This window comes from Saccopteryx bilineata, chromosome 7 (assembly GCF_036850765.1).
Source record: "Saccopteryx bilineata isolate mSacBil1 chromosome 7, mSacBil1_pri_phased_curated, whole genome shotgun sequence".
NCBI lineage: Eukaryota > Metazoa > Chordata > Mammalia > Chiroptera > Emballonuridae > Saccopteryx > Saccopteryx bilineata.
Genome location: NC_089496.1, coordinates 51,241,405 through 51,266,770, shown reverse-complemented (window position 1 = coordinate 51,266,770; position 25,366 = coordinate 51,241,405). Strand labels below are relative to the sequence as shown.

The window sequence follows — 25,366 nt, the reverse complement described above, 5'->3', positions numbered from 1 at the left end:
GCGGTAATGTGATTAATGACGAGTTCTTGGACGGCAATAGAGCTTTCAAGTGCTTCTGTAGACCTGTGCCTGTGTTTCATTGGCTTCAATGCTTAGGAAAGGGAGACACACAGCCCCTCCCACACCCACGGCAGCGCATGCGCAGCCCCCTGCGTCTGTGTTCCGAGTCCCTAAATAGTTCTGTGTCTCCGGTCAGACCTTCACTCTCCCTGCTGGTCACGCAGGCTGGGGGTGGCGAGACTTGTATGTTCTTGCCTCTGATTTCTGGGATGTGAACAGGCTCAACTAGGAATTAGGGGAGACAGGAAGAGCAGCCCGTGTTCCTGGAAACGATATGCTGGCACCACCCTCGCCGTCCCTCACCACCTCTCTCCGCATCTGCGTGGGTCTGTTCAAAGCGCTGTCCCGAGAATCGTGTCATTTGGCCCGCTCCCAGCCTTTGGAGAAGCCAGACGAGATTCGTTTCTACTTTTTCTTTTCTTTTTAATTAAGACAATCAAGGGCCAGCGAGGTGCAATAACTTGCTCTTGCTTGGCATGGCCTGGACGCGAATCCAAGTCTGCACCCCCTGCCCCGACCCTAACCCTTTCTACACCGCTCACCCTGCTGCCAGCCTGTGCCCTTAACCGGCCTGGGAGGAAAGGGCTTCCACCTATCTCCATTTGGGTTCCGCCCTTCAGAGGGGTGGAGCTGTGCAAAGACAGACCGCTTGGCTGTTGTTTAAAATTGTCTCAGGGTCAGGGACTCGGTGCTCAGAAGGGATGCAGAGAGAAAAGGGGATATAATAGCTTATGGTTCTGACAGAACGGAGTGGGTCCTGTGAGGCTGGGTCAGGGTCCGTCCACCTGCACGAGAGGATTCTGGGAAGACTTGAGCTTCAGCCATGTGGCTGCAGCAGGGCTCTCCCCAAGTACAGCAGGTCTCTGCTAACCCTCTCCTGCCTCTCCCTCTCTCCCCCTTTCTTTTCTCCCCCTCTCCCTCTCTATCCTCCTCCGCCTCCCCCCTCTCCCCCTCTCCCCCTCTTCTCTCCCCCTCTCCCCCTCTTCTCTCCCCCTCTCCCCTTCTCTGCCTCTCCCTCTCTCCTCCTCTCCTTTCTCTTCCTCTCCCTCTCTCCCTATCTCCTCCCCCTCCCCCCTCTCCCCCTTTTCTCCCCCCTCTCCCCCTCTCTCCCTCTCCCCCTCTCCCTCTATCCCTCTATCCCCCTCTCCCCCTCTCCCCCTCTTCTCTCCCCCCTCTCCCCCTCTTCTCTCCCCGTTTCCTCCTCTTCTTTCCCCCTCCCCCTCTCTCCCTCTCCCTCTCTCCCCTTCTATACCCCTTCTTCCCCTCTTCTCTCCCCTCTCCCCCTCTCCCCCTCCCCCCTCTCCCTCTCCCCCTCCCCCTCTCCCTCTCCTCAGCTTCTAGGGCTTGAAATTCCACCATTTGGAGCCTTGAAGACTAATTGGTCTTTAAAGGATCCCAGTCAAAATAGAAATTCTTTCATTGTACTTAACATCTTATACGCTGCTCACAAAATAATTAGGGGATTTTTTATAGCTTCATATTGATTTTGAAATATCCCCTAAATTTTGTGAACAGAGTATTTACAGATAGCTTAGGGTCCTGTGTTGGGGGTGGTCACAAAGCCTGCTTCCTTGGGCTCCAGTGTCCTCGTCCATAAGAGGAGAGCAGTCAGAGCCATGGTAAGGTCAGACGCGATGCACGTTGAGGGGCGCTGAGCGTGTCCCCGTGGCCGAGGGCGGAGAAGAGGGTTGGGGCTGGGACGCCGGCTGGCAGAGGGAGCCGTGGCCGCACCTGAGGCTCAGAGCACGGGATCTGACCGGAAGCTCTGCAGTGCGGGGCTCCCAGGCAGGCCGGCTGACCTCCGGGCTTGGTCTGGGATCAGGCCAGTTGTGGCCTTGAAAACCACTCGGATTGCTTTCACCTCCAGCCACCTGTGTCTGCTGGGGACGTGAAGCACACAGTTAATGGCACCAGGTGGTTGATGATCCCAGATGTCCCCTGCTCAGTGCCTTAAGAGGGAAAGAGCCCTCTGGAGAAATAATCAAGGCTACTCTTTTCAAAGTTGCAGTGAACGGTGTATCCAGAACCGCTCACCCCCTGTTGAGAAGGGGGGATTCAGGGTGGGGGAGGAGCTGTGTGGGAGGGGGCGGTCTGTAGATCTTTCTAAGGTGAAGGAGGCAGGTGCAGAGCTCACACCCAGCACCTGGGACCCTGAACAGCCGTGTTCCAGGGCGCAAGACCCATGTCACCCTGTGGCTTAGGGGTGACTCCCTTCAGTCACCGTCTGTGCCTGAGGGTAGGTCCGCCCGTCTGACCTTGAACTTTGTAGTTGCACAGGGACTATTCTTAGGTGGCTTTTCAGAATCCCTTTTACTCCCCCCGCCCCCACCATGGCTTGAGCCATGTGTGCGCCCCCTCCCCGCATCTCTCTTCAGAGCACCCCCACGGGGGGGGGGGGCGGTCCTCCCCTGGCCCTTCTCCAACGTCCTCCTCATTCCCCGTCTCTCCCCTCCAGCCAGCGAGACCTGCAACGACTTCCACCCGATGTTCTTCACCCACGACAGAGCCTTCGAGGAGTTCTTCTGCATCTGCATCCAGCTCCTGAACAAGACGTGGAAGGAGATGAGGGCGACCTCGGAAGACTTCAACAAGGTAAGGGGGGCCGGAAGCAGAGGCTGCACCCCCTCCGCCTCGGGGGCTCGCCTTTGCACGGTCCCTTCGCTGTGCGCCGGGCGCCGGGCGCGGAAGGCAGTCGGCCACCTGGGAGAAAGGGGCGACTGTGATTTTAGGTCTCTGTGAGGAAGGAGAGAGCAAGACTTATGAGGCCGTGCGTGGCAGACGCTCTCCTCTCTCCGGGGACAAGGGGCGGGGCAGCTTCGTTCCTTTGGGCTCACCGCAGCAGTGACCCTTTTATGGGGGAAAAATGTCTGGCATCACTCTGGGGACGCCTGTGAGCTCTGTCGAGGGCCACATCTTCCTTCCACCTGGGCCGGTGTCTGCCTCAGAGAGTGTGGCGTCCGAAGGCTACTCGGACCGTGTCCCTTGGTTTCTTTGTGGACTGTGGACGTGTTGAGACTGTTTGCCTTTGGCTGTGTCACAAAGGTTTTGATTAAATTTCAATATCTCATTTAGAGAGCTAAGGAAGTTTATATGGAATATTTTTTTGGGGAGGTGTCGGTTATAGAAAGCAGTTGATTCTTTGAATGGGGGGCATCCTTTGGTTTTCTACAAGGGCGTGGCTTCTGTATCTCTCTGTGTGAGTGCATGTCGGGTGGAGAGGGGGGCGGTGACCAACTCAGAGGAAGCCATAGCATCGTGTGCACGTTTCAGGATAAACAAAACCTTTATCCTGAGAGAAAGGCCTTATTTACAGTGACGGCAGGACGAGTAAGTGATGTTTGGTACGGGCATATTTCAGCCTTTACTTCTTCTGATTTGCTACTATTCGTTTGGCCTCGTAACCGAGCACACTGACCTGGTCCTGCGGGCGTAGAGCTTTCTGAAGTCTGAGGCTCTGACCCTCCAGCCGGCCTGGGGGGCCCCAGGGGCTGGTGCTGGGGGCATAACATGGAACCTGCATTCCAACTCGACTAGGTATTCCTGCTGGTCTCTGCCTCCCTGTCACCTGCTCTCAATTTACATGCTGTCCTTGCCCCCATATTTCTGATTCGTGGCAAATTTGAACCGATAGAGGTTGAAAAGAAAAAACACAATGAAGAGAAACCAGGAAAAGGAAATGGCGCTTCCCCAAGCCTCGGTCAGGGTCTAGCCTGCCGCCTCCGTCACACCACACCCTAACCGGCAGCGGCAGCAGATGGATCCCATTCTCAGTGGCTTGGGCCATCCGTTTAGTTCACCGATGGGGGGGCCCCGGTGACACCCTCTGTGGAGAGCTCTAGTCCGGAGGCTGCAATCCAGAGCTGCCGACCGAGGGCCTGGGCAGCTATGCCCGAGGACGGACACCATTCAGGAAGGGACGTGGAGGGAAGAAGCCCACTAATTCCCTTGTGATGATAACCACAGCCTCACATGATCATGGGAGATGTTGCAACTCAGGTGCAAGTCATCCCTGGGAGAGAGGGAGGCAGAGGTGGAGGCAGGGAGATGCTGGTCCAATCAAGCCCAGAAAATGTAGCATTAAATCGACAGCCTTTGAAATTGCCACGGCCTCGGTACCCCCGGACCAGGTCAGCCCCTCGTGTGCTGCGCGTGCTCCTAAAACGATGTAGTCTAGCTTCTCTCTGCCCAGGGGGCACCTTGGAGACCGCCCGGGCCGTCATGTTCCGGCCCCAGGTGTCCGTCGGCCTCCCGAGAGGACTTCATTCCTCCGGATCTCTTGGGTTCCGGAAGCCGGCGTCTTTGTAAACGGTACTCATGCCGGTGGGTGGCGTCTACACGGACGCGGTGAAGGAAAGCAGTGCTGACTTCCTGCGGAGCGGGGGCTCCGGGCGGAGCCCTTCGACACCTGGCACCCGGAGGACGTCCAGTCCAGGACGGGAAGCCACAGGAGCGCGCTGCGTCGCTAGCAAAGGAAGCCAGAGGCGTCGGTCGGGGGGGACTGCACTGAGCAAGGCTCTGGGGTCCCCATGGTCCTTCACGGCTGTGTGCTCGGGTCAGTGGCGGCGATGTCCCGTCCGCGCAGGGTTAGGTGACAGCAAACGCTCCGAAGTCACTCACTCTGAAACTTTTTTCACAGTTAACTGACACGGCCGCAGAAACTTTCTTCAGCAAGATCTAGGAGCCGGGTTTCAGATACACAGTTTCTCACTGTGGCCCCGGTGTCATCTCTGTGCACCGTGCCATCGTGGGCCAGCGTCCGGTGTCACAGCGGCTCCCCATGCAGGGCGCCCGCCTCCGGCTGTGGGCGGGCCGCTGGAGGCCTGAGCAGTGGAGGGCCCGCCTCCCCGTGGCCATCTGTCACAAGTGGATGTCGGAGGGAAATCGGGGACGGGAGTGCCGAGGGACTCAGGTTTCTCTCAACGTTAAATATTTCTGTGGTGTTCTTGTTTTCCCTTTTCTTCCTGTGCACGCCGTACCTTTGTAACCAGAAAAGTCTATCATTGATACAACTTTTTTTTATCAGGTGTGTCTTAGTTTCCTAATCCTGCTCTAGCAAATTATGCGGCTTGCACTAAAATTTGATTATTGTGCAATTCTGTAGTTCACAGCCAAAAAATGGGCCTCCCGAGGCTAACGCCAAGCTGTGGGCCGAGCAGTTTCCTTCCGGAGGCTCCAGGGGGGACCCAGTCCCCTGCCTTTTCCGGATTCTGGAAGCTCCTGTATTCTTTGGCTCGTGGCCACTTTGTTCGTCTGACAGCCGTAACCGCCGACCCAGTCCTTCCCACACGCGTCTCAGCACTCAGATCCCTCTTCTGCGTCAACGCTGCGCGTCTAAGCACACCTGTGGGTCCCTCGGGCCACCTGGATGATCCAGGGTCATCTTCCCTAGTGTAAGGTCAGCTGATCCATCCGCATCCCAAATTCCCCTTGGCTGCGTGAGGTCACATGTTCACAGAAGCTGGGCGCAGCCCCTGGCATCAGTGGAGGAGGATTATTTTCCCTACCGTAATGTGTATGTAAATTGCAGGTGGCTTGATTTGTAGGGGTGTGTGTGCGTCGATGTAAATTAACGCAGCATGGACAGAGGAGCTTCCTTTGAGGTTCTGTTTGCTGGTTGACCGGAGGAACAGCAATCCCCAAGTCCTGCTAATGGTTACTCAAACACAAATGCCATATGTCCCTTGCCTCTCACATGCCTGTGTGAGGGCCACTAGTTCGCTGTGAAAGAGGACCTTCTGAACTTTTATTCCCCCGCTGCCAGTCTCAGCCGCTGCTCCGTTTTACCAGATAATAAATTGGAAGAGAGAGAAGCGCAGAGATTTGAACCAGTTCACGTGTATTCTCGTTAACCTGGTGGCAGGAGGGATTGCCTTTAGGGACAAATGTGGGTTTGCGGTTCCTGGTTAGATGCGAGGTTCTTCTTCTTATCCTAAGATCGTCCAAATTCGCGTTCAGAAATAGCGAGGAGAAGCTCAACGTGAGACATCATGTCTTTCCAACTTCCTTGGACAGCGTACTCCAGCGCCGGTCGCTCTGCATGGATGGCAGGTTTAAGTGCGGGCCTGAGACCTGGGGTCTGCCTTCTGTAGCTCGTCACTGGAGAGGCAGTAGCCCCCGGTTCCAAACTTTAATTTCTCCAGCAGACACAGGAATCTCTTCAACAACCCACCTCGAAGGGGACGAGAGTTTGTAAGTGTCAAGGGCGTGGTTGGTAGTTCATGCTACCGCTTGAAGTGAGTCCTAGAAAAGTAGCTGTCCTTCTTTCTGCTTCTCTAAACTTGGGAAGCAGCAGATGGGATTTTGTTTCTTTATTATTATTATTATTTATACAAGAGAAGTAGAATTAGAGAGTGATTAAAATATTTATGCTTTGAAAGTTCTTTTAATTTTTCAGTAGTGCAGTCTCTGCAGAATAACCCATTGATTCAGGCCATTGAGTTTGTAGCCTATGTGTTCGCCTTTTATTACTAATATTTTAGAGCCTGTGTTATTTACTGTTAGGGCATTAGGGGGTAGCTGAATGGCAGCCGGGGACCTTGGCGCACACGTGACCCCCAGAGTCGAGTCATCGAAGAGCTCGCTTTTGAGCAGGATGGGCAAGGGGGTGCACGCAGCGTGGATATTTCAGGGACGGGAATCCCATTGGCCGGTTTCGTCGCAGGCTGCTCCACTTTCAAAAGCCTGACAAGGGTCTGCACGGCAGAAGTCTATACCTGGGCGTGGCAGTGTGTCCCAGCCTTGCTGTGCGCCAGAGTCACCGAGGGCGGGGGGATTTGAAACTCCGATAGCTCAGACCCCCGTCACACCACATCCCAGATAAATCTCTGGCTGGGGCCAGAGCTAACAATGAAGATTTTTGTTCAGGTAGATTCGATTTCTGAAGGTGACTTGTGCCGACAGGATCTCCACCATCCGTTGACATGCATCACACATATCACAACGGGTATGAATTGGGTGTGTTGATGAAGCCGAATTTCCATTGCTCTGCAAGGTCACATTCCAGTCCTGGGTCTGCTACTCGGGAGCTGTGCACCTGAAAAAAAAATACACACACACACACACACACACACACACATATAGATCTTAAAGTGGGTACCAGTATCCCATTGCCCTCTCTCATGATGGGATGATATTTATTAAGTGGAGCTGAGACATTAGAGATGCTTTGAGGAAGTTCAATGTTGTGTGCCATTGTAAAGTGTTCTTTTTGTATGTAGTGAGATAGAGTCAGTCTGTGAAAAAGGAATAAATTGCACTTTTCTTTTTTCCCCATTTTATTGACTTTATCGGGGTGACATCGGTTAATAAAATTATATAGGTTTCAAGTGTACAATTCTATAATCCATCATCTGTATGTTGTGTTGTGTGTTCACCACCCCAAGTGCAGTCTCCCCTCCATCACAGTTTCTCCCCCTCTGCCCTCTTCTACCCCCCCAGCCCCCACCCCTCTGGTAATCACTATATTATTGTCTGTGTCTGTGAGGTGGTTTTTCTTTTTTAATTGCACTGCTCAAAAGAAGATATTTTTTGGCCATTATGTTATAAAAAAAAAATGAAGAAAGAGAGAGAGAGAGACAGAGAGAGAGAGAGAGAGAGAAAGGAGCGCTGTCTGCATGTCCAAGTGAAGTTCTCAACTGAATTACATAAATAACTCATTTCACTTTGGCAGAAGTTACGTTGAAGCTGAAAATTTCACGGATTTTGGCAGCGTCTTCCTCCAAACAACTTGATTAGAGCCCCTTAGCTGTCCGAGTGATGAGCCATGGGTATGAGCCTGCCTCTCGCGTTCCCCACGGCTGGTGCGAGGGAAGACCTCTTCAGCGTGGACCCAGTGGCCCAGTCCTCTCTGGGGACGGCTGAGCCTGCCAGGGGCCATCCAAACCCTGGTTAAGAGCCCTGGCCGGTTGGCTCAGTGGTACAGCGTCAGCCTGGCGTGCAGAAGTCCCGGGTTTGATTCCTGGCCAGGGCACACAGGAGAAGCACCCGTCTGCTTCTCCACCCCTCCCCTTCTCCTTCCTCTCTGTCTCTCTCTTCCCCTCCCGCAGCCAGGGCTCCATTGGAGCAGAGATGGCACGGGCGCTGGGGATGGCTCCTTGGTCTCTGCCCCAGGCGCTGGAGTGGCTCTGGTCTCGACAGAGCAAGCCCTGGAGGGGCAGAGCATCGCCCCCTGGTGGGCAGAGCGTCGCCCCTGGTGGGCGTGCCGGGTGGATCCCGGTCGGGCGCATGCAGGAGTCTGTCTGACTGTCTCTCCCCGTTTCCAGCTTCAGAAAAATACAAAAAAAAAAAGAAAAAAAACAAACAAAAACCCTGGTTAACAGCCCTGGTGAGACTCTACAGGCTGTCAGAACCGGGGTTGAAAACCGAGATCCAGTGGTGTCACCGTACTTTCCGATTCCCCAAGTGGGAAGACACTACTAATGATTTGAAAAAAATGTCGTCACTGTAGAACAGAAGCACCATTTTAAAACCTCACCCAGCAGCCTAGTATAGCCAACCCACAGCACAACAGAGGTCAGGCTCTCAGGCCTGCAGATAAGGAACCATTTCTTCCCCACAGGAGGGCCTGACCGGGGCGAGCCCAGGCCCCCCACACAAAGCCGCAGCTGCCCCTGGCGAGGCTGCGGGCGTCAGCTGAGTCGGTGGGAGACCGTCTCGGGTAGGAAGATGGCAGGGCAGGACAGACGGAGCACCCTGAGATGTCCCCTGAAGATTATCCTTGGGAACTAGCCACTACCTAGTCAGCGCTAGTGGGTTACGGTTTAGTGTAGAAAAGGGATTGTTTGAAACCTGAAAGGCAGTGATCTCACGAATGAAAACAGGGAAATACATCGGCTCCCAGACTGCTTCTCGCTTACTGACTTTCTGTGCATGTATTTCAGGGGGCAAACTACATATCCAGAAGTCCCCTTCCTCCTTCCTGGGCCAGGCCAGCTCAAGTCGACAGACAGACGGCGGTGCAGACGCTGCTGTTGGCTAGCTGAGCTGGCTCGGGGAATGAAAGGTGGCCTGTAACCCTCCGCATGAATAAACATGAACCGCATTTGCATGAGGCAGGTGACTGTAAAATATCTCGGAGCCAGTCGTGAAAGGAGGCTTTGTGCGTCGGCGCCCAGGGGACGCCGGAGAGGACGCGGCACTGTTTCTCTTCATTAGAATTCCATCTAGCGCCGCGGTTATTGATCTGGGCCGAACCCGGCGTGGCTAATACAGTAGGTGGACGTTGTAATTGAAACATTAATATTTAAGGAGGAGAAGTCTGTTACAGGGCCCTAATGTCCTGCAGTGGGGTTATCCGTCTCTCAGCTGTCTAGGCTCTTTATGAGTATTTATTCACAAGGCTTGTCCTGTCTCACAAAGGTCTTCGTGAGGTTTGGCACGAAGAAAATCGAACCTTCTTTAGAAGCAAATGCATCATATGAATAGATTTTTTTTTTCCCTTGGATGTTTCTGTGGGAGAGGTAGCAAATGGTTGTGTGTGTGTGTGTGTGTGTGTGCGAGCTTGTGCTTAAGTGAGTGCTTTTAAACTCCTCATTGAGAGGAGTGTCACCATTTTTCATAGTATTGGCCACTTCCAGTTGGACGGTAATCAAGGCATTTCTTCTCAAGTCCTCGTCAATATCAAATGACACTATAAAAGGACAGCAAAAAGACCGAGAAAGAGGCCAACTTCACTAACTTCTATGTTCCGTTGGTGTCTTTTTCCCAATACACCCCGGGGGTACACATTCTAAAAAGAGATGCACTAATCTCAGGTAACTGACTAGTGCCCGGCCAGGGCAGGGCGGTCGCTGAAGAGCGGAGCACTGTCTCCCCAAGGCTTCAGGGTCACTGTTCTCCTCACAAGCCTCTTCAGATATGCTTTGCAGACTCCCTGCCCCCTGAAATTTTAGTTACGCAGACCTGTTGTCACCTGTGCGTGTCATGTATGGGTATTGCGCTTTACACATAAACAAGAGTAAGTTGTTGTTGTTTTTTCCCCTCTCCAAGAACCAGTTTTCACCACCTGGGGGCACTCTCCCCCTCCCCAATGCGCGTGCAGTGCAGGGAGGGAAGAAGCCAGGCTGAGAGCCAGCGAGGAGTCTGGTGACAGTCCCCCCGCGACCCCTCACCGGAGCTGTGACCCTGAGCGTGTCCTGGATCCCCCAAGCCCCTTCTCCTCTGTACACTGGTAGCAGCGAGAAGAATAGCCGTAGTGTGTCCTAGGGTCGCTGTGAGCATCAGGCCCTCAAAGGGCAGCTTTGTGAATTGCCCCAGACAAATAGGAGGTCCTGATCTCAGTAGATAACCCTGAACTGGCAGCAATTTGCCCCTGATCTTGCAGTATAACCGAACTGATTTGATTGCCCAAGACCGCTTGTTCCAATGTCAAGAGATCCAGACTCCTCCACACCTCTATACGGGGGCGGGAAGGAGGGCTGGGGAGCTGTTGAACTTGGGTTTGGTTGCAAAAGGAGATCTTGACCCCGGCTGGGACAATCACTAAGCGAGGAGGGAGTCGGCTTAGCTGACTCTCGGAGGTGGGGCACAGCCGAGCGACCTTGTACAAGGGACTTCGTGCTGTCTGCTCCAGAGTCATCACCCGCGAGACGAGGAAGGGGCAGTTCCCACGGTGAGGCGGGCTCCGAGCCCTGGGCCGTGTCGGGCGGGTGAACTGCTTGGCAACCTCTGGCCCAGAACAGCAGGAGACACAGTTGCAAACGCTTCTGAAAAGAAGAAGGCTGCTCACAGCGACGCTGATAGCAAACATTTCCGGGAACGTAGACCAGCATCTCCCTCAGTTTGACGGAGTCCCTGCAAAGCGCGCCCATCCCGGCGCCGTCCCAGCGGTCTCCCCGCACGGGGCTCGTGTGACTGAGGTCAGGGCAGCTTCGGGCTGCACAGTAGTTTATTCACAGATCTGTCTTTCCAAACGAAGTCGATAGATCCTTGGAAACAAGAGCCATAGCTTTAAATCTTAATATCCTCTAGATATCTTTGTAAGTCGTGTCTGCCCGGCTACTTTGGTTTTGAATGTCCAATGAATACGGGGCCGTAAGTCTTTAATTCACTCATTATTTAAAATTGTCCACCTGGTCAACAGGCTGGATTCATTTACACAATCTGAACACAGAGTGGTCACCATTGTTCAGCTCCCGGAGCCCGGAGGTAGTGAGTATTCTGCAGTTCTGGAAAATAAAGACTTTTCTTGCCCCAAATGCTGACAGATCTATTGAGAAACGCTTCTAAACACTTCGTTCCAAATCTTTATTTATTTATTTTTACACAGAGAGTCAGAGAGAAGGATAGACAGGGACAGACAGACAGAAATGGAGAGATGAGAAACACCAATCATTAGTTTTTCATTGCGCATTGCGACACCTTAGTTGTTCATTGATTGCTTTCTCATGTGTGCCTTGACCGTGGGCCTTCAGCAGACCGAGTAGCCCCTTGCTCGAGCCAGCGACCTTGGGTCCAAGCTGGTGAGCTTTTGTTCAAACATGAGCCGGCGCTCAAGCTGGCGACCTTGGGGTTTCGAACCTGGGTCCTTGGCATCCCAGTCCAACGCTCTATCCACTGCACCACCGTCAGGTCAGGCCCAAATCTCTTCTTAGATGTCAAAACTCAGAGGGAGTTAACAAAATGATTTTGCCAGTCATTTCTTAATAAACATGACAGTAGTCATTTATATTTTTTCACGTATGGAGCTTTACATGAAGCGAATGGGACCCTCAAAGACAAGGGGCAGTCGCTAAAGAAACTGAAGAGGAACACATTTGGAGCCCTGAGTTTAAATATATATATTTAACCCACACACGCTGGCTGTTTGGGTGTGCTCTGTGTCCCCCAATGGCCTTGCTCTTTTTGTTTCTAAGCCGATGGGTAAAATAACACCGAAGATAGACCTTAACCCTCTCACGAATGGCTGTCGAGGGGCAGAGGGCAGACATCCTTCCGGAAGCCCAGCCTCGTTAGGTGGCGGCCGTCCCCCCCAAGCACGCCCGGAAGGGATCCCACACAGCAGGCGTGTTCAGTGGAAAACGTCAGCGCACCACACAGTCCGCAAAATCACCTCTTGCATTTTACCTTTACCTCCCAACGTTCTCTCAAATGTAAGGAAAATGAATGGCTTTCCCCGAGAACGGTGTCTGAGAGTAGGAAGACTCGACGTTGGTCCCTGCGATGGCGATGGTGTGTTTCAAGTGCCGGAGGCAGTCAGCTCCCCGGATTCTTCCCGTCCCGTAGCCTGATGTCTCCTTCTCCCGTCCGTGAGTGTGGCTTGGCAGGCCCGAGGGGCTATGGCATATGGCTTCTTGCCGCTTGAGCTGCCACAGAAGTACATGTCATTGGCATGTCATGCCAGATTCCCATTTTGTGAGTCACGGGGCATGGACTTGGACTTCTGTCCGAAAGCTCCCGGCCGCTCTCAAGCAGAAGCAGGAAAGGGTGAGAACTGTACCTCAGAGCTGGCGTTGCTAAGGATGCATCTATTGCAATAAAATGTCCATATTAAATGTTGACCTCGAGGGTGTTAGGAAATGCTTCTTGGCTTGGTTGATTGTGGTCTGGGCACTGGGCCACCCTGGATGTTTGCCTCAAGCCTCCACTGAGGAGACACTGGTCAGGCAGGGGGTGTAGAGTTGTTTTTTGAATTCTTTTGGACAGATAAAATTCACCTGTGCACATGCCAGGAAAATATGGCTGTAACGGTGTCATGGGTTTTTCAGTGCAGCTGACCAGAATATTATCGTCAAACACTTTGGGGAAGAGTCAGCTGATAGGGGAGACCTACCTGAAGCTGCCGGACATCCTCAACCTTGGCTCCCACGCTGCACCCCGATCCCTCACCCCCCCACCTCCCTACTCTCCCATTCCCCCACCTTCCTACTCTCCCACTCCTCCCACCTCCCTCCTCTCCCACTCCCCCCACCTCCCTACTCTCCCACTCCCCCCACCTCCCTACTCTCCCACTCCCCCCACCTCCCTCCTCTCCCACTCCCCCCACCTCCCTCCTCTCCCACTCCCCCCACCTCCCTACTCTCCCACTCCCCCCACCTCCCTACTCTCCCACTCCCCCCACCTCCCTACTCTCCCACTCCCCCCACCTCCCTACTCTCCCACCCCCCACCTCCCTACTCTCCCACTCCCCCCACCTCCCTACTCTCCCATTCCCCCCACCTCCCTACTCTCCCACCCCCCCACCTCCCTACTCTCCCACCCCCCACCTCCCTACTCTCCCATTCCCCCACCTCCCTACTCTCCCATTCCCCCCACCTCCCTACTCTCCCATTCCCCCCACCTCCCTACTCTCCCATTCCCCCCACCTCCCTACTCTCCCACCCCCCCACCTCCCTACTCTCCCATTCCCCCCACCTCCCTACTCTCCCATTCCCCCCACCTCCCTACTCTCCCATTCCCCCCACCTCCCTACTCTCCCATTCCCCCCACCTCCCTACTCTCCCATTCCCCCCACCTCCCTACTCTCCCATTCCCCCCACCTCCCTACTCTCCCACCCCCCACCTCCCTACTCTCCCACCCCCCACCTCCCTACTCTCCCACCCCCCCACCTCCCTACTCTCCCATTCCCCCCACCTCCCTACTCTCCCATTCCCCCCACCTCCCTACTCTCCCATTCCCCCCACCTCCCTACTCTCCCACCCCCCACCTCCCTACTCTCCCATTCCCCCCACCTCCCTACTCTCCCACTCCCCCCACCTCCCTACTCTCCCATTCCCCCCACCTCCCTACTCTCCCACCCCCCACCTCCCTACTCTCCCATTCCCCCCACCTCCCTACTCTCCCATTCCCCCCACCTCCCTACTCTCCCACCCCCCACCTCCCTACTCTCCCATTCCCCCCACCTCCCTACTCTCCCATTCCCCCCACCTCCCTACTCTCCCATTCCCCCCACCTCCCTACTCTCCCACTCCCCCCGTGGCTAAGGAATTGAGAGGAGAAGCTGAACGTTCACAAAGAAAGAATAAGCTCAGTCAATCAGTTCAGTGAGTCAAGAGCATGGACGCTGGGTCCACGGCGTGGGGTTCAAATCCCAGCCCCATGAGGTCCTTGCTGGGTGACCTCGGGTGGTACATGGTGGCCGTGCGCTGCCTCTCTGTCTCTGCACTGGCGACATGTGGGACTCCATGTCGCCGTTGTGAGGGTGAAAGGAGCCAGTATTAGACCAGTCGTATGACCAATATTTGGCCACTTCTGAATTGCAAAAATTTCAAATTCTGTTGGTTTATTATCCTAATATCTGCAAAGCACTTGGGCCATTTCCACCACGAGGACAGGGACAGGAAGGGAGACACAGAGCTCCAGACCAGGTGTGGGGAGGCCCCGCCCCCAGCTGACCGCCTGGCCTTGGGGGGGTTCTCCCTACCGGTGCACTCACCACCTCTGCTTTCCAGACACCGTGCCCCCGGTGGGCCTGAGGCGGCTTCCTCCTCCTGTGCTCATTGTCCCCTTCCTTCTCATCCGCCGTGGGACTCTGTCGGCTACCCCTGTGCATCCTAACCTCTCCACCTGGTCCTCTCGGTGCTGCCCTGTCACCTAAACTGTGCTCAGGTCTCCCCCTGTTTTACAAAACACATAAATCACTGCTTCTCAGTCCCCCGCCCCCTCCAAGCCAGGTTTCCCCAGAGAGTTAACTTATTAATCGATTGTGACCTGTCTCCTGCCCTCACTGAAAATATAACGAGGTCATAGATACGACTCTCCACAGCCCTGAATTATATTGTCAATAGTTGAAAACCTCTCTAGCCGCAAAAGCCACTGGTTTTGACAAAGTCAAGCATGACCACCTTGGACGGCCATATTTAAATCTCTACTTGATTTCTCTTCTGTGCAGGACTTGACCCTCTGGCCACCCTCTTCGTAAAAACTCTTACGGTGGCTTTGGAAATGAACACACCCTCCGTTGTATACATGATACACTATGCATCTTAAAGAAACAGATAAAATAATTCTCATTGTTCCAGTTACTAGTGATATTTTTAGAATAAAATCTCAAAAGATCACTGTAGATTTAACTAAGCCCGAGAAGAGCAGTGTGTCTCTCCCATGCACTGACGTGTATTTTGAATACTTGAAAACCTCTTTCTCTACGAAAGATGTGATTTCTAAGAGGCAAGTGGAAATGGAAGGGAATCGTTAAGTTATTCCAATTGAAGACAAGGAAGAAGTCCCATTGTTCTAAATCCCTGCTCTGATGAACAAGAGAGACATCACAAATTTGTAAAAGTAAACCTTTTCTTTTCTTTCTCACATCTTGATGCTTATGGCATTCTCTCTCCGCCCCACTCAATTTCTTCTCTTCAGCCTAAAAAGTTACCAACTTCCCTCCTCTCTATACAATGTGTTTTCCCACCTCTTGTTTCTCTTTCTGTTTATTACTCCATCGTCTCTCTCCTCCCCTGCTCGGCCGCCTTTCCCAGGACAGAAGGCCACCCCCTCTCCATGGTGGTCTGCCATCCGTCCACGTGGACCGTCCACGTGAGGTTGCTCTCGTTAGGTCGGCCCGCACCTCCTGGCATCAGGCCCGACAGCCTCTTCCCAGTGCTCACCGGGCGTCCTCGCCCTGAAGTGCTGGCCCGTGTCCCAGTGCCTCTGGGGGTCCTCTCCATTTCCTGACCCCCAGAGACCGCGCCACCACCTCTCACCGACCCCGTTCCGTGTTTCCCCAGGACGTCGTCTTGTTTCTCTCCGACCACCTCCTCCTTCCCGCTCACAGCCTCCCGTCTTCCAACCTTCCTCAGCTCTAGGAGTAGCTGCTCATCTATTGGACTTGGACCTGTGGAGCGATGAGCCCTGCATTCCTCACAGCTCCTCCTAACCGGCCCCCAGATCCCGCGGCTCCACCCGTGTGTCTGGCTCTCATGGCTGTGACCCTGCTTGCTGCCGTCGCCACCGCTGGTGTGGACCATGTTTGCCCTTTGAGTGTTCCGCCTGAATGTGGACTCAGCGCCCCTGTCGTTCCCTTCCCCCCTCGCTGCCAGAAACACGGTGCTTCTAGATAACACGTCCACGCGCGAAAACCTCCGGCTTCCTCTTTGCGGCGTGACAACAAACGCTCCACGGTCTGTTGCAAACCCCTGTTCCAAACAGATGCCGACCGCCGCCTGCAACACGTCCGCTGCCAATCTGGAGTGAATCGTGTCGGTGGCGCCCCGAGCGTGCTCTGTGTCCGAGGCTCCTCCTTCCCCGTGCTCCCTCCGCCAGGAAGCCTCCACACCTGCCTCTTCTGCTGGAATCCTGCCCTTCCTTGACGGCCGAGCTCATGGGTCCTGGGGAGCTCACCCAAAGAGGTGGAATTCGTGTCTTTCTGTGGGTCGACTTCTGTCCTCTCCTGTACCACTGAACCCGTTTGGGCGTGCACTGAGTTTGAAAACTTCTCTTAGCCAATTCGCTCACTTCAGGCATGTCCCTGGCTACCTGGCTTCTGTATTGAGACGATGATGTGGGTGTTTCCTCGGTGTCTGGGAACCACTGTAGCTTAGCTGGATTCGTGCGGGAAAGAATTCAAAGGCGAGTCAGCGTAGAGCAGGGGTCCCCAAACTTTTTACACAGGGGGCCAGTTCACTGTCCCTCAGACCATTGGAGGGCCAGACTATAAAAAAAAACTATGAACAAATCCCTATGCACACTGCACATATCTTATTTTAAAGTAAAAAAACAAAACAGGAACAAATACAATATTTAAAGTAAAGAACAAGTAAATTTAAATAAATAAACTGACCAGTATTTCAATGGGAACTACGGGCCTGCTTTTGGCTAATGAGATGGTCAATGTCTGGTTCCATATTTGTCACTGCTAGATGTGACGTGCTTCCGGAGCCGTGAGGCGTGCATCCCACGTCACTGGAAGTAGTACTGTATGTGAGCGATGCCATGCTTTGCCTCTCACTGACCACCAATGAAAGAGGTACCCCTTCTGGAAGTGCGGCGGGGGCCGGATAAATGGCCTCAGGGGGCCACATGTGGCCCGCGGGCCGTAGTTTGGGGACCCCTGGCGTAGAGGGTAAAGTGAAGGTGAGTTTATTAGGGAAGCCGGGGGATAGAGAGCAGGCTACTCTACAGGCAGGGCAGCCCCCTACTCCCTCCCCACACCCCCATTAGCAGGCCTTGCTTTCTTTATTGAGGTTTCTTTAGTTGGGGAAAGAACACCCAATGACAAGGAGGAATATCCGAGTTTGTCCCGGAAAGGGATGCAGGTTTCTCGGAAGAGCCTCGTTGGCCATGTAGTGTCTTTGTATGGGCTTTCCACGCCCGATAGTGGTGGCGTGGGGTGTGCTGTTAGCGTGCTAATGTATTGCGGTGAGTATAGTGAGGCTGGGGGTCCCCGTGAGGTGAAACTAGTCGCCATTTGGATCTGGCTGGTGGTCTAACAGCTCTAAGTCAGAAAGCCACCAGGTGCAGTCCCACCATGTTTCGCCCAATGCTGCGGAATCCTGAAAGGGTCCTTTTAAAGCCATGGGCTTACATTGCAATTAGTTACCTACACTCTCTCTTTCTGGGCTCTCCTCCAGAGAACAAAGACACATCTTCACCATTCTACCCCAGGATGCCTACCAAAAATATTTAATACCCAAAATTAACATTATAATATGTAATACTGAAAAAAAAATTATATAGGTGCTCAACAAATGTTACTGGATTGAAATTTTACCCTGCCCTTAATGGGGGGGGGGGCAAGGGAAGAGACGTGGATAATATATTTTTTAAAATAAACTAATAACACTTTTAAAAGGAAAAAGCACATTTTGGAACAAATGAATTCAGTGCCGAAGCGAAGAGCGTTGTGTAGCTAAAATATCACAGCAATAGGAGTGATTCTTCAGAGTGATGCATTCTTGTTAGGACCGGGAAAAAGCTTTCTCCAGCATTTCCAGGAGAGAAAGGAATGGAGTCGGTGTGGGTGTGTGCTTTGAGAACACCTTTAGATTTCTGTCTTGGCGGGGTTTTGTGCCCGTCTCTTTTTCATGCTGGCATGTGCTCGCACACAGCGACCAGAGGCCAACATGCTCACAGATGCACTCACATCCCACGCCCGGCTGCGGCCGAGCCTGGGAGACCGAGCCTCCTGTGGTCTGTGAAGTCCATTACCTCCCCGCCGCTGGCCCCTGGTTTACGTGGGCAGCCGACCTGCCTCTCCTCCTGCAAAGAGGGAAGGAACAGTTGTCATCCGCAGTGACATTAAAGAGCCCCTGGCTGCCACTTTGCTGGCAGAAACCTTGACGTTTCCACAGAACGTAGAGAAATTTTGGAGGGGACGAGGTTCCTGTTGGGAAATTCACCAACAATTGATGACCCCATTTATAAAGTCACTCACGACAGTGCAGCTGTTTAGAATCACACAGACATTCCGGGAAGAAAAAGAAAGGTTTGTCTATAGATGTTCATTTTACTGTTATTTATAGCAGCAGGAAAATGGAAAATAACGCAACAGTTCAACACTGAGGGTATGATAAATTAAATATGCGGGCACATTTATTTAGATGTTAAATTTTTCAGTCATTCAAAGCGACATTGTGAATAGTACCTAAATATAAGAAAATGGTTTTTTATACCAGGTGTAATGTGAGGGGACAGGATGCAAAATTATCTCTTCACTCAGCAAAAAATACAGACGAAGAAGGTTTTGACCTTCAACTTGAGTGATTTTAGCAATGATACCTTCTTCTGCATGGTGTGATTAATTACAACTTTTTTCTCTTTTGTTACGTTTTTCATGTTGCGTGTTTTCGCGACTGAACATCTATGTTCTTACAGTCACATATGAAATAAACTTGAAAATAAGGGGTGCAGAAACGTCAGCAGGCTCCAGATGTGGTCTAATCGGCAGTCCCGGTGTGCAGGGAATTCTCTGACCTCGACGCCTCCTGTTATTTTTTGTTTGTTTGTTTGTTTGTTTTTTGTATTTTTCTGAAGTTGGAATCAGGGAGGCAGCTAGACAAGACTCCCGCATGCGCCCTACCAGGATCCACCCGGCATGCCCACCGGGGGGGTGATGCTCTGCCCATCTGGGGCGTCGCTCTGTTGCATCTAGAGCCATTCTAGTGCCTGAGGCAGAGGCCACAGAGCCATCCTCAGCGCCTGGGGCCAACTTTGCTCCAATGGAGCCTTGGCTGTGGGAGGGGAAGAGAGAGACAGAGAGGAAGGAGAGAGGGAGGGGAGGAGAAGCAGATGGGCGCTTCTCCTGTGTGCCCTGGCCGGGAGTCGAACCCGGGACTCCCGCACGCCAGGACTTCCGACGCTCTACCACTGAGCCAACCAGCCAGGGCCATTGCCTCCTGTTATTAAATTCAGGCTCGGTGTGTCCGTTCTTCCTCGATGATGTGAAGCTCGGGTTCGAACCAGCTGCGCTAGCTCAGACAGCACCCCGTGTCTTCGGCCCGAGGTGAATTGGTACCAAGATCAAAAGCCCTCTGAGGCTCCATTTGAGGAAGACGTATTAACTGGCAGGAAGTTCTGAGCAGATGCGACATCCTTGAAATAAATGAGTCGGATGGCAGCCAGAGCTGGCCCAGCACCTGGACGGCTGTGGGCGGGGCTTCGGAAGGGGAGCTTGGAGGAGTGCATCCTCTTCTCTCTTAGGCTGGGGTGGGGGTGGGGGTCACAAGAGTGGGAGCAGGAAGGCGTGGGAGGAGACATGAGTTGAGGCCGGAGATGTTTTCAAAGAAGCCCTCGCCTTGTGACTTTATCCGCGACACCGAGTGGAATGACAGAGAAGTACTCAGAAGGCTTTTCTAACGTTCCCAGGTGCAATGGTCTGCAGGAGGATTTTATATTGTTGGCGAAGGCCTCTGAGACGTCTGGAGATGGCATTCCTGGTGGGGTGTTAATAAATCTGACTCCAAGGAGTCCACAGTCTCGAGGACACCTCTGGAAAGCGATCGTTGTGAAAGAACGTGACATGTGCAGTAGCAAATAGTGTGTGGAAATCATTCAAAGGACAGAATTACATAGAGGCAGAACCTTAATGTGCGAATAGGTGCTCACCAGGTGAGCAGAGCAGAGCTGACAGGGGAAAGACATGAAATACAACAAACGCAGGGAGAGGAAACTTAGTAATTTTATTACTTCCAAGACAGGCTGTAGTCTCGGCTTCCCAAGACTTGCGAGAAACATGAGGTTCCTAAATATTAGTTGAGTGAATGGAAATCAATTGTTTGCTTCCCAACTGGACATTTTTTGGTGAAACCTATTTTTTTCAGTGCAGGTACAGAACAGCTAAGATGTCTAATACACAATAGATTTCCAAAAACGTAAGCAAGAAGATTTGTTCATGGTTGAACGTCCGTGGTTGTTTGACGTCTTTGCCTCGCGATGCCCGTGCTGGTCGCTGTGTTGAGAAGACTGCAGGGGTGCATTGTGGACACCGGGGTTCATGGTTGCCTCGGGATGACTTGGAGAAAGAGCACTTTTGCACATAAACGGATGGGTTATTGTCCTCTGGGGCCAGTTTTTATTTATATTATCAAATTAGCTCCTTCTTGCAATACTGGCTTAAAGACGCAGGCCAGCGCTAAGCAATGAAATAAAATTATATTCCGTCTGAACCGAATTGCTGCACAAATGAGGTTGCAAAGCTGGTTCTTTGCGAGAGTCGGGAGTGAGCTGTCGCCGTCATCTGCCCAGGGGGTCCTGATCGTATTCCAAAGCTCCCTTTAATGGGAAGTAGAGTGTAGAACTGCGGCAAGTGATTGGGGTGTGGCAAGCCGGTGACATCGGAGGACTGAGTCTAAGCACAGGCGTGCTCTCTGCTGGAGGCGCCGGTTCACCAGGAGCGAGCACATTCTGAGCTGTTCTTCTTCAAGAGGCGCTGGGATTCTGGACAAATCGTTGTGATGTGGCTGGCATCTGACAAAGACAACTTTAAACAGGACTCACACTAGCATCCCCTAGGGCCCTGGTCGGCAAACCGCGGCTTGCGAGCCACATGCGGCTCTTTGGCCCCTTGAGTGTGGCTCTTCCACAAAATACCACGTGTGGGTGCTGCCTCGATAAGGAATGTACCTACCTATAGAGTCTAAGTTTAAAAAATGTGGCTCTCAAAAGAAATTTCAATCGTTGTGCTGTTGATATTTGGCTCTGTTGACTCATGAGTTTGCCGACCACCGCCCTAGGGTAACGCCCTTGTTCTCACGGGTGTGTCTTCACCTGGAGCGTCCATGGCTGGCTGTGTACAGAGCTCTCAGACGCCCTTCTAAGCCCTCAAACTACTTCTGCTTCGCCTGTCCCCTTTCACGTCTCAGAACGTGACCCCCTTGGAACTGACTGCCTACGTCCATCTCCACCCTTTCCTCTTCCTCCCTCCTTACCGGGGTGAACTGCATCTACTTACCTCTTTGATCTTCATGGGTTTCCTCTTGCTCAGAAAAATATCCTCCCCTTCATCGTGGCGCTGACCCTGTTCTGATGCAGGGTAGCAGTCTCTGCCGTGAGGGGAGCCCAGGACACACGTAAGTCACCTGTGAGTCCCTGAGCAGGAAGGGTAGAGAAAGTAAGGGCATCCAATGTGGCACCCCGTGGCCGAACAGACTTCATCTCTACCGACGGCCGTGAAGTTGGTTCTCCGATGGAGACGATCAGAAACTATTTTTTTTTCTCTAAAGTTAGGCATCGTTTGCATGTGAAAATCAGTACGTGTTGCAGAATTCAGAGAGGTTTTACTTTCCCGTCGTATCTGAAAACCCAGAATGGGACGCTAGCCCAGATGCGTCCCCTTTCCTAACGGCAGAGGAAATTGTGCATCATGTAAGAACATCCTACCATCGGCCCCGTCGGGTTTAGCCACCGTATATCGCCAGGGAACATGCTTGGCAGGGCCGAGCTGAGGATTTTGGCATTTTCATATTTCCTTTTGGCATGGTACTCATCAGCCTGCCGTTCTGGAAGGAACCTCCATGATGTATTTGGAGAATTCGAGCTGGCAAGGTGATAAGCTTTCAGAATTTCACCGCTGACTCCCTTGAAGGCACTCGGACTGGGGGATGCGTCACATCGAGCCTCGTTCTCTGTTCCTCCGTGCTTGTCTCGGGCCAGCCCGTTCCATTTGGTCAAGTCCATCCCGGCCCAAAGACTCCCACACCTTGACTCTCCAACGCTAGGTGTGTGACAATGGTCCCCTGTCAGAGCGCATGCTCTGGAAGGGGGAAGAAGAAATGCATGGGTTGGAGACCTGTCTGGAGATAGCACTGCAGTTTTTGTTGACCTGGTTGTATTTACTTCAGGGTTTATAGGTTTTGCTTTGATCTTAGGCATGTTTAAGGGAGACACAAAAACAGCAAAGTCCAGGGAGATAAACCTCTTCAGATCAATGCCTCATAAATAGGAGTTACAAACTGTAACTCGGCCTCGGAGGCTGTGGGGACAATCTCACTTGCTCCAGACTGCTTGCTTATGGGGGGTTCGGGGTGGGGTGGAGAGGTCTCCAAGGGCTGTTGTAGCTGCTGCTTCACAAACAGACAGCTGAGCTGGAAGCCTGAGTCGACCCCTTACTGCATGGTGACTGCAGTCACACTACGTGATGCCGTGGGTCCTAGGTTCCCTTTCCGGAAAACGGGCACTTTAAGGTATTGACCTCCGGTAATCAATGCGTACGCATTTGCTGTTATTTCTGTCATTCTCCCTCTGATGCCACGGCTTAGCACCCGGAGGCCTGAAGGCCAGGTGACATTATAACAGGCTGTGTAAGTCCTGCTTCCGACCAGCTTATCATGAGAGTGAGAACAAGGGAAGCAGCTATCTCTGTCTGTAGAATGCTGTAATGATTACCTACCTCCCCTCGGGGATGAAGAGGTCTGGAAAAGCTATCCCGACCCTATTTAGTTGAGGTTTTACATATGGTTTGGTTTTAAAATGCACCGTGTGAAAAAAAACAAATCAGAGATAACTATATATCGATCAGCCCAACGGACTGGAAAAGTGTCTCCAATATCTGTTGAATGAAACAAAGCCATTGAGCTGAGCCAACAGCAGACACACTTCTGTCCTATGAGAGCAGAGTTCCCACTTCTGACCTCACACCCCTGGGAGATACGGTCTCCTCCGGTCTGTCCTGGGCCTGTTTCTGTTAGATGGTGGGCAAGGGCAGTCAGGGTGTGCCCACGCCTGCAGGTGTGGGCAGAGTTTGGGGGGGGAGCACATGAAGGCCAAGACATGGCTGCAGGTGAGCCTTCTGCAGTACCCACCCTGCGTGCTTGGGATTTTCTTGCGGCCAATCAATCATCTCGGTTTTAAGAATGAAACAATCAAACAAAAAGAGGGCTCAGTCAAGTCAGGCCACAAGCTAAGGGGGTCATTCCCATCACAACCATGCCGGCGATGGGCACGCCTCCGGAAGAAAGGGACGCCTGGGGGGTGGAAGTAACCCGTCTGGGACCGGGACTTGGAAATGGAAGCGCTTGCTCTTGGCGCCCCCTCTATCTATCCCCCCAAATAGAGCCCCTTCAGCCCCCGTTTAAATGCTCTCTGTCAGTGCTGCTCATGGCAGGAGAGGCTGCGGGTAGAGGGAGGGGCATTCAGGAAGGCTGGCTTAGAAATCATTCTGCCACAGTCGTTCTGTTTCCCGATCCCAGAACAGAGCTCGCCCAACAGGATTATTTTTCGGTGTGTGGATTTATTGAAGATGTACTAGAGAGGTGTGCGAACCGCCTCCGGTTTGGTAATAGTACCTTTAAAATAAGTCGTGTTTGTGGAAAGGAGTGGAATTTAATTAGCTTGGCTCCGACCCCAGAACATGCAGGAGGAACGGCGTGCAGCCTGGAGCAGACAGAGTCCAGGCCTCGGTGTGGGGGTGAAAGGGAAAGAGATCTCCCCTGGGTTTTATCCAGATGCTGGGGTGACGGTTTCCCCCAGAATTGTCCGGGTGCCTGGACGCCCTGGTTCCCTCGTGCGTGTAGATGGCACATCATAAATATGAATGCGGCCAGCCGCTGGGTGGTGCACCCTGGCAGGACGTGTTGAGCCGCGAGAGTGCGAGCCCGTTAGCTTTGTGCTGCACCCGGTTCTTGGAGGCTTGACAAGCAGTAGCTCAGGTATCAAGCCAAGAAGATGTAGGTTTCCCATTCTTTGAGGTTCACCCGCGGCTCTCTAAGTGGGAATGTGCTCTTTCCACGGCACAGCCTCGGAAGGAAGGGCTACCCAGCCCGGCCGTGTCAACTGGCCCAGTCTGTGATCTCCGAAACCAAACGACGAGACACGATTCCGGGGGAGCTGCTAGGAAGATTCCCCCCAGACCGCATGCAGCTAGTCTGTATAACGTGACCCCCCACTGCCAAGGCGGATGAGGCTGCTTATTGTTCAGAACGGAAAGCGGGACCAGCCAGGTGAACCCCGGAGCTGGCTTGCCAGATTCTGAACAGGTGGCGGAGGGAGCATCAGACCGAGAGCCCCCAGATAGTCTCTGTCCACCTTGAAATTTTGTCTTAAAAAATGAGTTTTCAAGGAAAAATAAAACTAAGCCGAAGAGAATTTGACATCTCACGGTGTCTGTGATACCGTCAGATCTGCCTGTCTTGTTGCTGGCAGGCGTGAGGGTGTCCTGAACCCTTGGGGAGCCTGGTCTTTGGGGAACGGTGTGTTTGTTTTTCCCCAGGCTGCTCGCTCTCACGGCGACTGAGCCGTACGTTGTATTCCGGTGTCTGCCCTCCACTCAAGAACTGGCAGCCGTTCAAAAGAAGGTGACCTTGTTCTGATGTAGATGGGTCTTTGGAGAATGGCGTGGAGTAGTGAGACCTCTCCATAATTTAAAAACTAAAAAAAAGCCCTTCTCCACTTTCTGCATCGAAGATTAAGTTAGGGTTGGTCTTAAGCACACAGCTCTTAGCAGTGACGCCCCAGCTGTGCAGTGTATGCGAATACCCCGGAGGGCTTGGGAAGAGGTTCCTGCACTCCACTCTCTGGGATTCTGGTTTAGGGGGGTGCGGGAAGGCCCCCCCCGGAATATGCATTTGGATGAGAACTGCACGTGATGCTGCTACAGGTGGTCCCCACGGACGACCCTGAAACTGGAGCTAGAATCTGTTGGTTCGAATCCCAGCTCTGCCGCTCTTCGTCTTAGCGACCTTGGTCAGGTTACTCAACCGCCCTCCCTCTCGCTCTCCCCGTTCGGTGTGGAAGGAATAGCCGTCACGCCTCACGGGGTCACCGTAAGGACTCAGTCAGTTAGTCTAGATAAAGTGTCTAGACAGCAACCTGGCCTCTTCACTGCCCGGTGCACGGGGGCTAGGTTGGTCCAACAAATACATGGATGCCGTGAAAGAGACTGTTCCCGTCAGATCGCTACCCTAATATAGTGCTGAGAGCCACTGAGGGATATATTGC

General features: G+C 52.9%; 1 protein-coding gene across 11 annotated transcripts in view; it reads left to right on the top strand.

Annotated features, from left to right (window-relative positions):
• Nucleotides 1–25,366, top strand: part of ELMO1 (engulfment and cell motility 1) — a 485,801-nt gene that overhangs the window by 329,591 nt on the left and 130,844 nt on the right. For all 11 annotated transcript variants that reach the window (XM_066239171.1, XM_066239176.1, XM_066239180.1 and 8 more), the window contains one exon: nt 2,516–2,652. In XM_066239171.1, coding sequence (XP_066095268.1) covers nt 2,516–2,652 — 137 coding nt within the window. The remainder of the gene's footprint in view (nt 1–2,515; nt 2,653–25,366) is intronic.